The following is a 12989-nucleotide window of genomic DNA, read 5'->3' as shown; positions in this document are numbered from 1 at the left end:
ATTCTTAACATTTTCCAGAGATGCATCCTGGAGCAATGAATAAGACACATGGCCGAAATTAGGAACACTTCGGTGGAAATTATGGCTCAGACACTTCCTAACTGGGTGACCCTGGAAATAAGTCACTTCACTTCTCTATGCCTCAATTTCCTCATCTGTAAAATGAGGGCATAGGCTTCTAAGGTCCCTTTCATCTTAACCCTAGGATTCAACATGACTTTTACTGCTCTCTCCATTCCCACTTTCACAATGAAATCACTAAAGTATACCAAATATACCAACATAAATGTTTACTTAGTCCATTTCCCCATAGATTTTTTAAACTAATATGTCTTCTGCAAAAACATGTCACTCATGAAAATTGTTTTGTGAGAAGATATCAAATACATTTATGTAAATTGTGTAATCAAAATTATAAAACAGAGCTATGGACAATGGTATTCCTTAGACACTAGAAGATAAAGGGAAAGATTCTCCAGTAGGTTGGGTAGATACTGATCAAAATAGGAGAATATCTGCAATCAGATTTGTCTGATGATATTAGGTTCTTTGGAGTGGTAAATGAGACCCAGCTCATAAGCACTGTTAATTCAGAACTGGAGAGTAACCATGCATTTAAATTTACTTCTGTCCTCGATCTGAATATAAATATAAAATATTTAAAATATAAAAACAATGTGTAAGGAACAGCAAACATAAAAAGTATACGATTATGAGTATATGAAATGAAACAAAAATGGAGGTAGGATATAATAAAGGCATAAAAAAGGCCAAATTTTTCAGCCACATAGAGGTACTCACTTAATAACTTTAACACATTTTAAACAGATCAAGGTCATGACTAAGACAACAGCAAAAAAACCCAGAAAAGCAGTACACAAAAATTACACAATTCAGTTTCCAATATTATGCTAAAATTATCACAGACAAATTACCTTAATGACATCTAATCAATATCTTCACTAAATGTCTATTTCCAGATTGAGACAGGTATGAATGGGCACCAAGGGAACAAACAATTAAGGCAAATGAAATGGAAAAGTTTGCCCGTTAATAGTGTGTGACTTATCAAAGTGAAGTTTAACTATAATTACTACTTCTACTAAGACCAGCTCAAAATTTATTCCTTTCTCTTAATCATTTTTTTCATACTAGCTAGCCAACACTGAGACAATTTCAAGCAACAAAGATTTTTCTAATGTGTGAGTAGAGATGACATCTATCACCAATGGAAACAACTAGAATTTCTACATGAAACAATTAGGGTCCTGAAACTTCATTAGTTTTAAAGCAAAAACAAAAATATTATCAAATAGTTGAGCTGACAGGTTAAAACATAAAATATATAATCACTTAAATTAAACAAAAAAATTTCTTCTAGATACCTGTTATCTGCCACTTGCAGGAGATCTGCAATATAGGGATCATCTGGCTGAGGAACTGGATAGGCATTGATTCCAGATGGGGGTACAGGCTGATCAATCTGCATACGTTGACGCCTAAAAGGAATACTTCTCTTCTTGCCACCTAGAAAAACAAAAGTATATTATTCAAAATCAAGACAAAAACTCATCATTGAACTATTTATGTGCACTAATATTCTGTTAGGAAAATATTTCTCTAGTTCACAGATTTAACTATATTACAGATCAAATTATTTCCCTCATACAAATAGTTCCCAGTTTTACAAGAAAATAGGCTCCTGGAAATATCATGTGAGGTGTTATAAAAAGGAAACAATGAGCACCACTGAATTTACCTACTTGCACGTTTAATATACATACCAACCACATGATGTTTGTCTCAGACAAAATGAAGTTTTCAATGTGTATTGTTATATTATTAATAACAGTGTACTACTCGATATTTACATAGCACATCACAGTTTACAAAGCCATTAAACATATATTATTCCATTTAATCCCTATAGTAACTCTATGAGGGAAGGCAACTCCTATTCCCATTCCACAGATCAGAAAAACTGAAGCTCCAAGAAGTTTGGTGATTTACTGTTTCACATAGCTAAGAAGCAGTCAAGACTTGGAAAAGTTGTCAAATGAGCAAAGAAAAGGTGGCTAGAAATTAAGGACCAGCATTTATTAGGTAATGTAGAATGAATAAAGAGATAAAATATGGAACAGTAGAAAGTGTACTATGTTCGATGAGACCATCCACATGTTAATATCAAATAAAAATAAAAATAAGAAAATGTGTAATGCAATTGAAAATTTCAATCTGGCATTTAAAAAGTTGTCTAAAAATGGAAAAGTGAATAAGGCAAGAAATCACTATTTCCTAAGTTTAACTAATGTAAATTAATCAGTACAATGAAGAGAGCAGAAAAAGTCATTCAGCAAAGACTCAATCTCCTTAACAAGCAGGAAGATGTGGCCACCACAGGAAACACCAGTTTAGAACAGAAACTCATTTGTACAATCTTATACAACAGAGCAGAGGGCAATTACAAAAAATATTAACTCGTAAAGCACACAAAAACAGTGGCAAAAAATCAGTCTATGAAAGTTTAACAAGGGATCAAATTAAGCAAGATTATCCCAAGAGCATGTGAAAATGAGACCGAGAGTCTGACAAAAAACAATTAAAAGAGGAAGAAAACATGACAAAATTTCTCTAATAAATTATTTTCTGCCTCAATGTAAATGGGCCACATTTGGACTCTCACATCACAATCCCCAATGTCCTTCATGACAAAGTAGAAATGGTCCTAAAGAATTTAAAAATGAAAAAGAACAGGAAACTATAGAGCAAGTCCAAAGGCCAGTGCTAGAGGTGGCAATTTTGAAGGTGCTGGTACACCTCAAGGTACATGAAATAACAAGACTTGAGAAAAACATCTCAGATCCTACTAGAAAAAGAAAGATGATCCAGACTACCTCAACAAGATGTATATCCTCCTCAGTTATACAAGATCTTTATGACAGTAATCTACAAATGCATCAAGAGCATACTTGAGGGTATAAAAAAGAAACAAGTTATCAAGCAATATTCTATAGCAGACCACATCTTTACAGTTACACAACTGAACAAAAAAGATGTAGAGAATATAAGAGCCTACTTTACTTACTGAGATTTTTTTTAACTTAAAAAAGCATTTGATTCCATACAGCAAAACAATGCCTCCAAAGATGGAGATAAATGACAAAATCAAAAGCCCAGTCTCTATCCCTACCCCTATCCCTACCCCTATCCCCAAATGAGAACTGCAATCATTCAAAGACTTTTAGCCTAACTGTACAGAGAAAAAAAGCAAAATGGATGAAGATTGTCTGAAACAGAGGCTCAATGTCTTAAAACCATTATTCATCCAATAACTCTTCATGGCTGTGAGTCAATGAATAACATAAGCTCTGAAGCAGTAAAGTTTAGGTCACCATGGTAGGTAATAGGCTGTCAGCCATCACCAAAAGAGATGAAGCCTAGACTTAGACAGCTACCACTCCTCTCTCTCCTGGATCCAGGTGCACAGCATGAGCTGCTTATCAGACAGTTTGAATTGAACATTCCACGATGTCACGATGTCCAAATCAGAACTGATTTTCTTAATCCCCAAACCAACTTCTCTTCCAAATCTATGTATTTTTGTCTATACCACCACCTCTCAGAGCTCAGCAATCTCAGAATGTGTCTGGATTGCTCATCCTATCTTTTCCCACACTCTCCAATCAACTGCCAAGCCTCCACCTCTCTCCAATCTGTCCTCTTCTCTCCACACAGACAGGCATCACCTCTCACCTGGACAACTGCAGTAGCACTCTAACTGGTCTCCCTTCCTTGGTCCTTTCCCCTCTCCGATCTACCTTCGGCATTGCTGCCAAAGGGAATGTTTCTAGAGCACAGATATGATAGCACTCCTCTACTCAAGAGGCTCCCTAGAGAGGCCTCTAAGGTTACATGTAAAATCCTATGTCATCTAAAATCCTTGATGATCAAGCCCCATCTACCTTTTCAGGTTCATGACATGTTACTCCACTTCACTAGCTGGGCAGCTCAGCCACTCTGGCTTCTTCCCTCTCTGTCAAACACAATTTCCATTTCTCACTCCAAGACTGGGACGTCGTCTTGTATCTTTCATACTTTTTGAACACCCTCTCTCCCCACACTTGCTTTTGCTGAAAATGCTGAGCTTCCCTCAGTGCTCAATTAGCAGGCCACCTCCTACATTAGGCGTTTTCTGAGCCCAAGCTATTAGCGTCTTCTAATTAGTCTGCATATACTTTACATGTGCATATGTCTGTGTGTTGTTTCTTCTGATAGAGTACAAGCTCCTGAAAGAAATGAACTATTTCATTGTTGTCCTCATGTACTCAGAACCTAGCAGAGTACCTGGAACAAGTAGATGCCTTAATAAATGCTTATTGACTGATTGCAGTATGATCTATAAGCTCCCTTTGAGACCCAAATCTATGATCCTATGATCAGTCATGCTAGCAAATTAAAGAATTGAGGCTTTACCACTGGCACTGAAGCCCTCCCTGTTGGAATTGTCTGAGTCTGTGAGAAATCAATCGTCAAAGCCCAGCAATGAATGACCTATTATCATTTGGACCCTAAACTATGTTCCCGCCCAGAAAGACCCACCTTCATGTTTTACTTGACTCACATGGCCACAAACAGGTAGGCGCTGCCACCAACACCTGCCTGCCCTACCTGGTGTCTGCACCACTGCATGGAGGTTCTTTTCTTGGAGTTGCTGGATTTTTTCATTCTTAGCTTTGCTCTCTTTCTCTAATATTTTGAATTTATGAACATACTGGTTATTGAGAAACTTCAAGTCAGCCATCTCACTCTCAATTTTCCTTAATTTGACTTTCAAATCTTTAAAAAAAGAAAATAAAAGATACTCTCATAAATCACTTTTTTAAATTAATAGTCACTTTAAAAAATAAATACAAGTGCATATTTACACTATTCCTCCACTTAGCAAGGTTCTAGAGAAGATAGTGTCAAAACCATCAGTCAAGATACACCCTTTTCTTCACATAAATGTGAGAATATTAATACGAGAATTTTAAATGCTTTGTTTGTTTTTAAACTAATTCTTCAGATTAATAATGGATGCTATTTTCTACTATAATTAACAAAATTCTGAAAAGATAGCCACCAGTAGTAACTGCTTTGGGGAGTTAGGGAGGTAAAAGGAGAGAATTATGTCTGTTGGTATAACCTCCTCTTAGTTGCTATACCTGCCTTAGTCAATTAGCTAAAATCTCTAAAGATATGATCAATATTATTGAATACATCAGTGTCAGCTTGTTTTTACCACCTTACTGCACTATTCTTATTTTCTAATATTAAGAAACAACAATTTCAGGAAAACGTTAAGTATTGGCATGTATTAATCTCTACAGTAATTATCTTTTGATAATGTTTCCTTCAAGGCAGCATAAATTTTCAAAGCATAAGAAACGTGAAGAGATAGAGAATAGTCTTTTGTTTCCACTCCCTAAGAGGCAAAGGAAAATGGAAAGATAAGATTTTCTACATATATACTAAAGTATCAGTGTAAGAAAGCTTTTCATACACTAAAAAGTAAAATTCAAACATAAAACTTCGAACAACTTTTTAAAATCCCAAATTTTCAATTACCTCTTGTATTTATTTCTGATTGCTCTTTTGTCCTCAATAAATCCAGATGTAGTTCATTATTTTCTCTGGTCAGCCTAGCATTTTCCTTTTTATAAGGTTCCAAAACATAATCAAAATTGGTACTCTCTTTTTCAGCTTTCCCAGCAAATAGTTTGGTTTTCCGAAGACTTTCTGTTGTATGAACAAGGTCACTGAAATTACAGAGCATCAGAAAATATCAATATAAATTAATTATACCACTAAAATTTCTGATAGCTGTGCCATAAAAGTGATTTCCTAAACTTTCTCCAATTATTAAGAGGTTTCATGAAATTGTCAAAATTTTTGTTCAAACAAATCAATTTAAATTAATAACAAACACTAACCTACAATTTTAGTAGTGATAAGGAAGTCAAAATCAAACTGCCAGATCCTTAATACACATGAACAATTTTCTTTCCTTTTTCTTGAAACTTTGATATCTAAATCTGGCAGTGTAGTTGATGAGAAAGTTTAAATAAAATATACATGTATTAAAGATACAAGTTTACTAGTTTAAAATAATCCAAAATTAACAAATTGGAGTTTAACTCTCCTCAAATAAACCACTCACTAGAAATTATAGATAAGCCATTTAATACTATGTTATACAGAATAAAATGTTATGCAAATACGCAGTTTTGGAAGTATATATTTTAATAGTGAGCAAAGATTAAAAGATAAATTGCTTGTTGGATTTTTCAAATTAGAAAATATACTATCACATAGTATACTATACCATAATACTATTCTACCAGGATATCAGCAAAACTCTAATATTAAAAAAAAAAAATTCAAGTAAATAATGCCTACTCAACCATTTATTTTAAAATTTAAAAACAGGGTTTTGGGGTTTTTATTCTTTGTTTTGGCAGAGGAGGGGAAAGAAAGGAAAGCTGATTATTGATAAATTGATATAACTGTTGTTGAATGTTAGTCATCATTATAAGTCCTAGTCACTAGTAACTAAAACAAAAAACATCCCCCCCACTTCTGGGAACTTTGCCCTTTAAATGAGAGACTGATAAAAAGGAAATTGATAAATTACACATTTCAAGCTCCAACCCTGGCTAAAAATGTGTGTTACTGATAGTCAAAATTATTACTAAATTATACTAAGGAAGTGAAGACTGGAAAAGGTAGGTGCAGAAGGAAAGAAATAAGGAATATAAAACATCTACACAATCCTGAAGATGACAAATAGTCATAAACTGTAACTGAGTTCCACTCTATAGAAACATTAAAATTCAAGTGTGTGGGAGTACTCAAAAACTTTCAACAGAAACTAAATGACAGAAATTATGATGAAAATTGTAGCCAATTTTCTCTACCACTCTACCACTAAATGGTAATCCTTCTATTCATTTATTAAGTACATGTATATCAAAATTCATTGTTACAGGAGATAAAAAAGACTTTCAAGGAATTTACAATGTAGCCATCCCAACAAAAGAAAACATTCACAACTAAAAATACTTTGAAATTACCAATAAGACATCATAAACAGATGAAGTCATCCAAATTAAATTTTTCTTAAACAATGAAAGAAAAATAATTTCATATCAAATTCAAACTCCTCTGTTAAGCTTTAAGTTTCAAAACCCTGCTCCAACCTATCTTCCCAGCTTCAATGGATATTACTCCTTCCACATTCTGCAGTCCAGACAAACTAGTCTTCTCTCTGCTGTACTCTGTTGAGTACAACTTGTTGTACTCAATTCCCTCTCTACCTCAGCCTTTTTATCTATTAGAACTCTTAAAAATAAAATTGTAAAAGATTTCATGACCAACAAAACAGGCAAAGAGAATTACATAATCATAAGCTGTCTAGATATTGGTGTGATTTTCCAAAATAGTCAGACATACTATTTTGACCCTCTGGCTGGGTTAAGTAGTACCATTATTCTGACAATTCCTACAAAAAGTCCCCAAAGATGTTCTGCGGTGGTTTTACTTTCTTGATTTTTCCAAATTTGCTTTCTTCCTTTTTTTGATTCATTGACTAATTTCTGCCTCCTTTGCAATTCCTTAGCACTTTCAAAGATTAGGCAAGAGAAGAAAGAAATTAAATACTAATCTTTCATTTCAGCTACAGGCTAGCAGATCTTGCACAATATTTTCTAGGAATTAGGGTTGAAATTATAGGGTAAAAACAAGCTTTTTGTAAAAAAAAATTATTACATAGATCATGAGTCACTTATCAATGCATATAAATATTAAAAACTGTATTTTTATAAACTATTTTTCATTCAAAGATCTCAAGACATTTTATAAAACAGGTTTTTCATCTGGGGTCTAAACTTGATGTCTTAATATTGATAAACTTGATGTTTTAATATTGATAAACTTGATGATTTAATATTGACAATATTAATACTGAATCATTTAATATTAATATTTCAATATAATGGGCTTCCTTTGTCTTTCATATATTTTATTTTATGCATTTAAAAATATCATTCAAAGAAATCTATAGGTTTTACTAAAGTACCGAAGGGGTTCATGACACAAAGAAGGTTAACAGGCCATGTTAAAACAAACATTAATTTATTTATACAACTAAACACTACTGTGACTTGCTAGCAGTTGTTCGCACTAAAAAATGCAGGGCATATTTTAAGCCTGCCAATACTTCATGCTTCTCTTAATGTCGTTATTTGGCAAGAAAATAAGGCATCGATGTGTGGACTCAGGCATGTTGAAAAGTAGAATCAAAACTAGTCTGATGCCACTGCTCTGGAGATGTGCAGCAAGAGAACTCAAGTAAGAAATGACAGAATTTATCCTCGGAGGAGAAATACCTCAGATTGAGGAGGATACAAAACAGCAAAGACCACATGAGAGATGTGAGAATTCCTATTAAAAGTGATTAAGAGAACTATGGACCATGAAAACAACTAAATAAAAGGAAAAATTCTAACACCTAAGTTTGATATTCAGGGTAAAAATGTACATCATCAAGTAAAAAAGGTAGAATGGGTTATGAACCACATGCAACTGGAATTTTAGAAAGTATCTATGAGTTTCAGATGGCTCACAACATTTTAAATTCTAAACTATAGTTAACTGAAGCATATAGTCCTTATAGCAAGACACTAGAGGGCCATAGTTCATAGGTATGTAAGTTTTAAATTTAATTATTTATTAGTACCTGAAAAGTTTTTCCACCAACGGTAAACAGTCAACACTCAAAGGCTGTCGATATCCCAACTGATCCAGTCTTTTTCTGATGTTAATAAATTTTCTTTCTGCTGCTGTACTCATTGTGTATATTCAAAATTGTTTTTATCACGTCAAAAAACCGATGGCCTGAAAAAGGGCAAAAAGTGTTTGATATATTTCCATTAGAGATTAATAACTGTTTATGGAAAAAAAATTTCATGTGATGTTTATCTGAATGCAAGAGATTTATATCATGGCTCTTTTCAAAAGGATTATACTTTCTAGAACTTTTGTAAAAGTAAGGAATTATTTTATGTCATATCACATAATATAAAGGATCTCTACACACATCTGGATGTTTTCATTCTTTCCTATTTTAACAATGACTACTAGGTTTCCTGGGCCACAGGATACCTACTTATCCAAAAAATCAATCATCTGATGACTATTTCTGTTTTTATAGCACCTTACTCTTACTGGATCTTTGCTAATAAATGTAACACAATATTTACATGCCCAAACCCACCAAATCATTTTCTATATTATAGACTAATACATAAATCTTCTCCCATCATCACTTTTTCTGTTCTCTTTCCTTTGAACAACTTGCCTTTTAAAGCACTGGCTTTCTAGATTTCTTTTACAGTCAACTACTGATGCTGTCACCTTCACAGAAGGGGTCTGTCTTTCCCAGGGTACAGGTGCTGAAGAATAAAAATGCCTGTAATGAACAGAAATGCACCTTATAATCTAAGGATTTAGAAGTCTGCCACATAATAGAAGCCCTTAATTTTCTGTTATTAACTCTGATAGCCTGTAAATGACTTGGTAAATATATCTTAATTTTTATCTAGATTTATAGATTACAAAAGCACACTATGATATGAGTCAATCAACATGGATTTAAATACTTACTCTCTGGCAAGTACTGAACTAGGAACTGGACATACAAAGGAAGGCAAAAAAATCCCTGATCCCAAGGCGCTCACATTCTAATGGGGTAGACAGTATGCAATCATATACATAACTCGATGTAAACCAGAAGTAAGCTCAAAGAACAAGGAACAAGGAACTAGCACTGAGTGTGACAGGGAAAGAACTCTTCCATAAGGCAGGATTTTGGCTGAGACTTGAAGGATGCAGGGAATTCAGGATGCCAAGATAAGGAAGGAGAGCATTCAAAGCATGAGGAAGCTAGGGAAAAAAGCCCTATGCGAGAATATAGAATGTCTGGTGTGAGGATCAGCAAGAAAGCCTGTGGATTTTGGTGCATGTGACAGAGAGTAAAGAGGAAGGGGCCAGTGTGAAGAGACTGAAAAGCCAAACAAAGGATTTTTTATATTTGATCCTAGAGGCAATAGGATGCCTCTGCACACTCCCTGGAGTGGGGGAGGTGATAACTTTAGGATGATGGCAGTGACAGTTAAATGGAGAGTAAAGTAAGAGCCCAGAGTGAAGGCACGAAGAACCACCAGAAGACTATTACAATGGTCCAAACAGTTAACTGCTGAGGACCCACATGTGTTGTCTGTGGAAGCTGAGAGAAGGGGTATGTAAGAGATGGTATAAAGATAGAAATGACAAACTTGGCAACAGATGGCACATATAGGGTGAAAGTGATGGTTTGAGGATGATACCAATGTTGTAAGTGTGACTGGATGGAAGATGGTACCTTCAATAGTGAAAAGGGAAGTATCAAAGAAGAAAGGGGTAGGGAAGAACAGACAGTGGGTTCTGTTTTGGACATAGATTGCTAATACTTGGTCTTCCAAAGACCATAAAACTTTATTCATTCAAAAAAATTCAGTTTTTCCATTTACAAAAGCAAAAAACTGGAAAACACATCCAACAAATGGACAAATGACTAAACAAAGTAGTGAAGAAATGTGAAGCATCCAAGAAAACACCTATATGTGAAATGTACAAAATGAGATTAGCAGAACCAGGACTGTATAAATATTGATTATTAAAAAAAAAAAAAACAGGTCAGCATAAGTGAAACTTCAAAGAGACATATATAAAACAAAGCTTTTTTATTATTCATTTAATTTGTTTTACTTTGTTAAATGCTGAGACAAGATTATATCCATTTTCTGTCTGAATATTTGTTTTGCTGGTGGTTATTGTTTATAATTACTTTCTCCAATGAGCATCACAACATCAAAATTATTGTAAAGATCAAATGAGATAATATACTTAAGGTGTTTTGTAAATCTTAAACCACAGACCTAAAAAACGTGACTCCAAGTAGGGAAAGGACTTCTGATGTCTAAGTTTCATCTTCGAGATAATAAAACTAAAGCCAATGAGAATCTGTGACTTGCTCAAGGTCACAGAGCAGCTAGCAAGTGGCAAAGCTGGGATGTGAAACCTGTACCTCTGGTTCCACTACCGAAGACCGATGGACAGTCTTATAAAAATCACTATCCCTTCTCCAAACCACCCATTCTAAACTATTTTGACAGCAGGCAAACAATTTATACGATACCAACAACGTTGCAAAAACAAACAACTTAAGAAGCACGCTGCCCAAATGGGTCGGAGAGCCTGGGACCGAGCACCACCAACCCACCGCCTGCCGGAGAAGGGGCAGACTCGAGGGAAAGAAGGAGATACATAATTGCAGACGCGGCCAGGGCTGGTCCGGGGAAGATACAATGTTTTCTCTCTGAGATCCCCACCAGTCTGGCCTGCATCGATCTCGGCTTCCCTGCGGAATGCGAGCTCCTCTAGGGAGGGGACTGCATCTCCAGCTCATAAGAAGCCCTCCCTAAATCCTTCGGGGTTTGACTTCTCAATGATGGAGAAATAAAACTCCTGCTCCTTGCGGGACAGGCGGGGGGTGTTTTAAAGGTACCCACGGAAGAACCTTACAGGTTTAGAACTCGAAGGAGAGAGCATGAAAGGGAACTCCGCGGAGGACAGAAGGACGGAGACTGATAAGATGATTTCAACCAGGGGTCCTTGTTTCATTTTTAAATTATTTTTCATGTTTTGGTGACTATTTCAACATCGTTGGTCTCCTTTGCAATCAGTCCTTTGTATTTTATCTTCCGCATTTAAAAACTTACCCGTAGACTAAGGTCCCCCGAGCAATAACCGGTTCCCTCGCTCTGTGTATCGCGGGGGCTTAAACAGTGCCGAGCACACAGCAGGCTCTTAATAAATGCTTGCTGGCTCGCTTTGGTTGGAGAAGGGGTCCAAAAGCTTCACCTGCCTGCCAGCAGGGGAGTGCATCGCCCTCCCTCAAAAAAAAAAAAATGGTATTTGCCCGTCGTCTCCCCCGTGGGGCAGTCTTTTTGGCCCGGCATAGCGCCCGGCACAGCGCCCGGCACACAGTAGGCGCCTCGTCCAGGCTTAATGCCTAGCGTCGGTAAACGCCAGCGGGTCAAGTTACTTCCAGGGGTTTTTAAATTCTACACCGGCCCGCTTCCACCTCCCCTCCTCTAGGGCGGCGGCACCGCCCACGAGCGCCCCGGCTGCCCCCCACCCCGCCCTCGCCCCCTCCCCCCGCCCTCGCCCCCTCCCCCCGCCCTCGCCCCCTCCTCCCCGCCCTCGCCCCCTCCTCCCGCCCTCGCCCCCTTCCCCCCGGAACCTCGAGGCCTCGCCCCCGCCCCCCGGGACAGAGGCCGCGGCCTACCTACCTCCGTCCGTCCGCGGCCCTGACCGGGAGCTGCGGCCGCGGCCTCCTCGGGTCACATAGCCCAGCCCCGGAGCGGAGTCTCCGTCGCTCTGCCCACGTTCCCCCTCAGACCAGAAACTGGAGGAAGCTGTTTGAAAATGGCGCGGGAGAGACGGGGCCAGCCGGCGAGGGTGGAGGCGCCGTCGTTGCCTGGTAACTTGGGGGAGGGGGAGGAGGAGGCGTCGATGCGGGCGGCCCGCCGGGCAGAGCGCCGCGGCCGCAATGGCGGCGAGGGCCACTCGGCCCGGGCGGAAGCTCAACGGCTGCCGGGGCTGCTGGCCCACAGCGACCCCTAGCGGAGCAACGAAGTCTGGTCCCCCTCCGAGCCGCTGGGAGCCGGCCAAGTACCACGTGGGCACGGGGAGAAAGAGCATCTCTGGAGCGGAGGTGGCCAGGGCAGAGAGGGATGGCTTTGGGGGTAGCCTAGCTGTGTGACCCTGGCCAAGTCTCCGAACCTCTGTTTGCCTCAGTTTACTTATCAGCAAAATGGGAATAGTAACAGCCCCTCCCTCCCAAGCTT

General features: G+C 37.8%; 1 protein-coding gene across 7 annotated transcripts in view; it reads right to left on the bottom strand.

The window, feature by feature from the left end:
* The window catches only part of CEP135 (centrosomal protein 135), a 277569-nt gene extending 264818 nt beyond the window's left edge, over positions 1-12751 (bottom strand). For 3 of the 7 annotated variants that reach the window (XR_011969600.1, XR_011969602.1, XM_072620822.1), the window contains exons 1-6: positions 12432-12729; positions 9398-9508; positions 8777-8934; positions 5608-5798; positions 4669-4836; positions 1386-1527 (exon numbers count right to left, since the gene is read on the bottom strand). Coding sequence is in view for 1 of the 7 variants with exons in the window: in XM_072620822.1 (XP_072476923.1) it covers positions 1386-1527; positions 4669-4836; positions 5608-5798; positions 8777-8889 (614 nt within the window). In the remaining 6 variants the exon portion in view is untranslated. Of the gene's footprint in view, positions 1-1385; positions 1528-4668; positions 4837-5607; positions 5799-8776; positions 8935-9397; positions 9509-11858; positions 12033-12431 lie in introns of all 7 variants that reach the window. The other 4 variants (XR_011969601.1, XR_011969604.1, XR_011969603.1 and 1 more) reach the window with 4 other exon arrangements.
* Positions 12752-12989: the final 238 nt, after the last annotated feature.

This window comes from Notamacropus eugenii, chromosome 6 (assembly GCF_028372415.1).
Source record: "Notamacropus eugenii isolate mMacEug1 chromosome 6, mMacEug1.pri_v2, whole genome shotgun sequence".
In the NCBI taxonomy this organism is placed as follows: domain Eukaryota; kingdom Metazoa; phylum Chordata; class Mammalia; order Diprotodontia; family Macropodidae; genus Notamacropus; species Notamacropus eugenii.
This window is presented reverse-complemented; position numbering and strand designations above follow the sequence as displayed.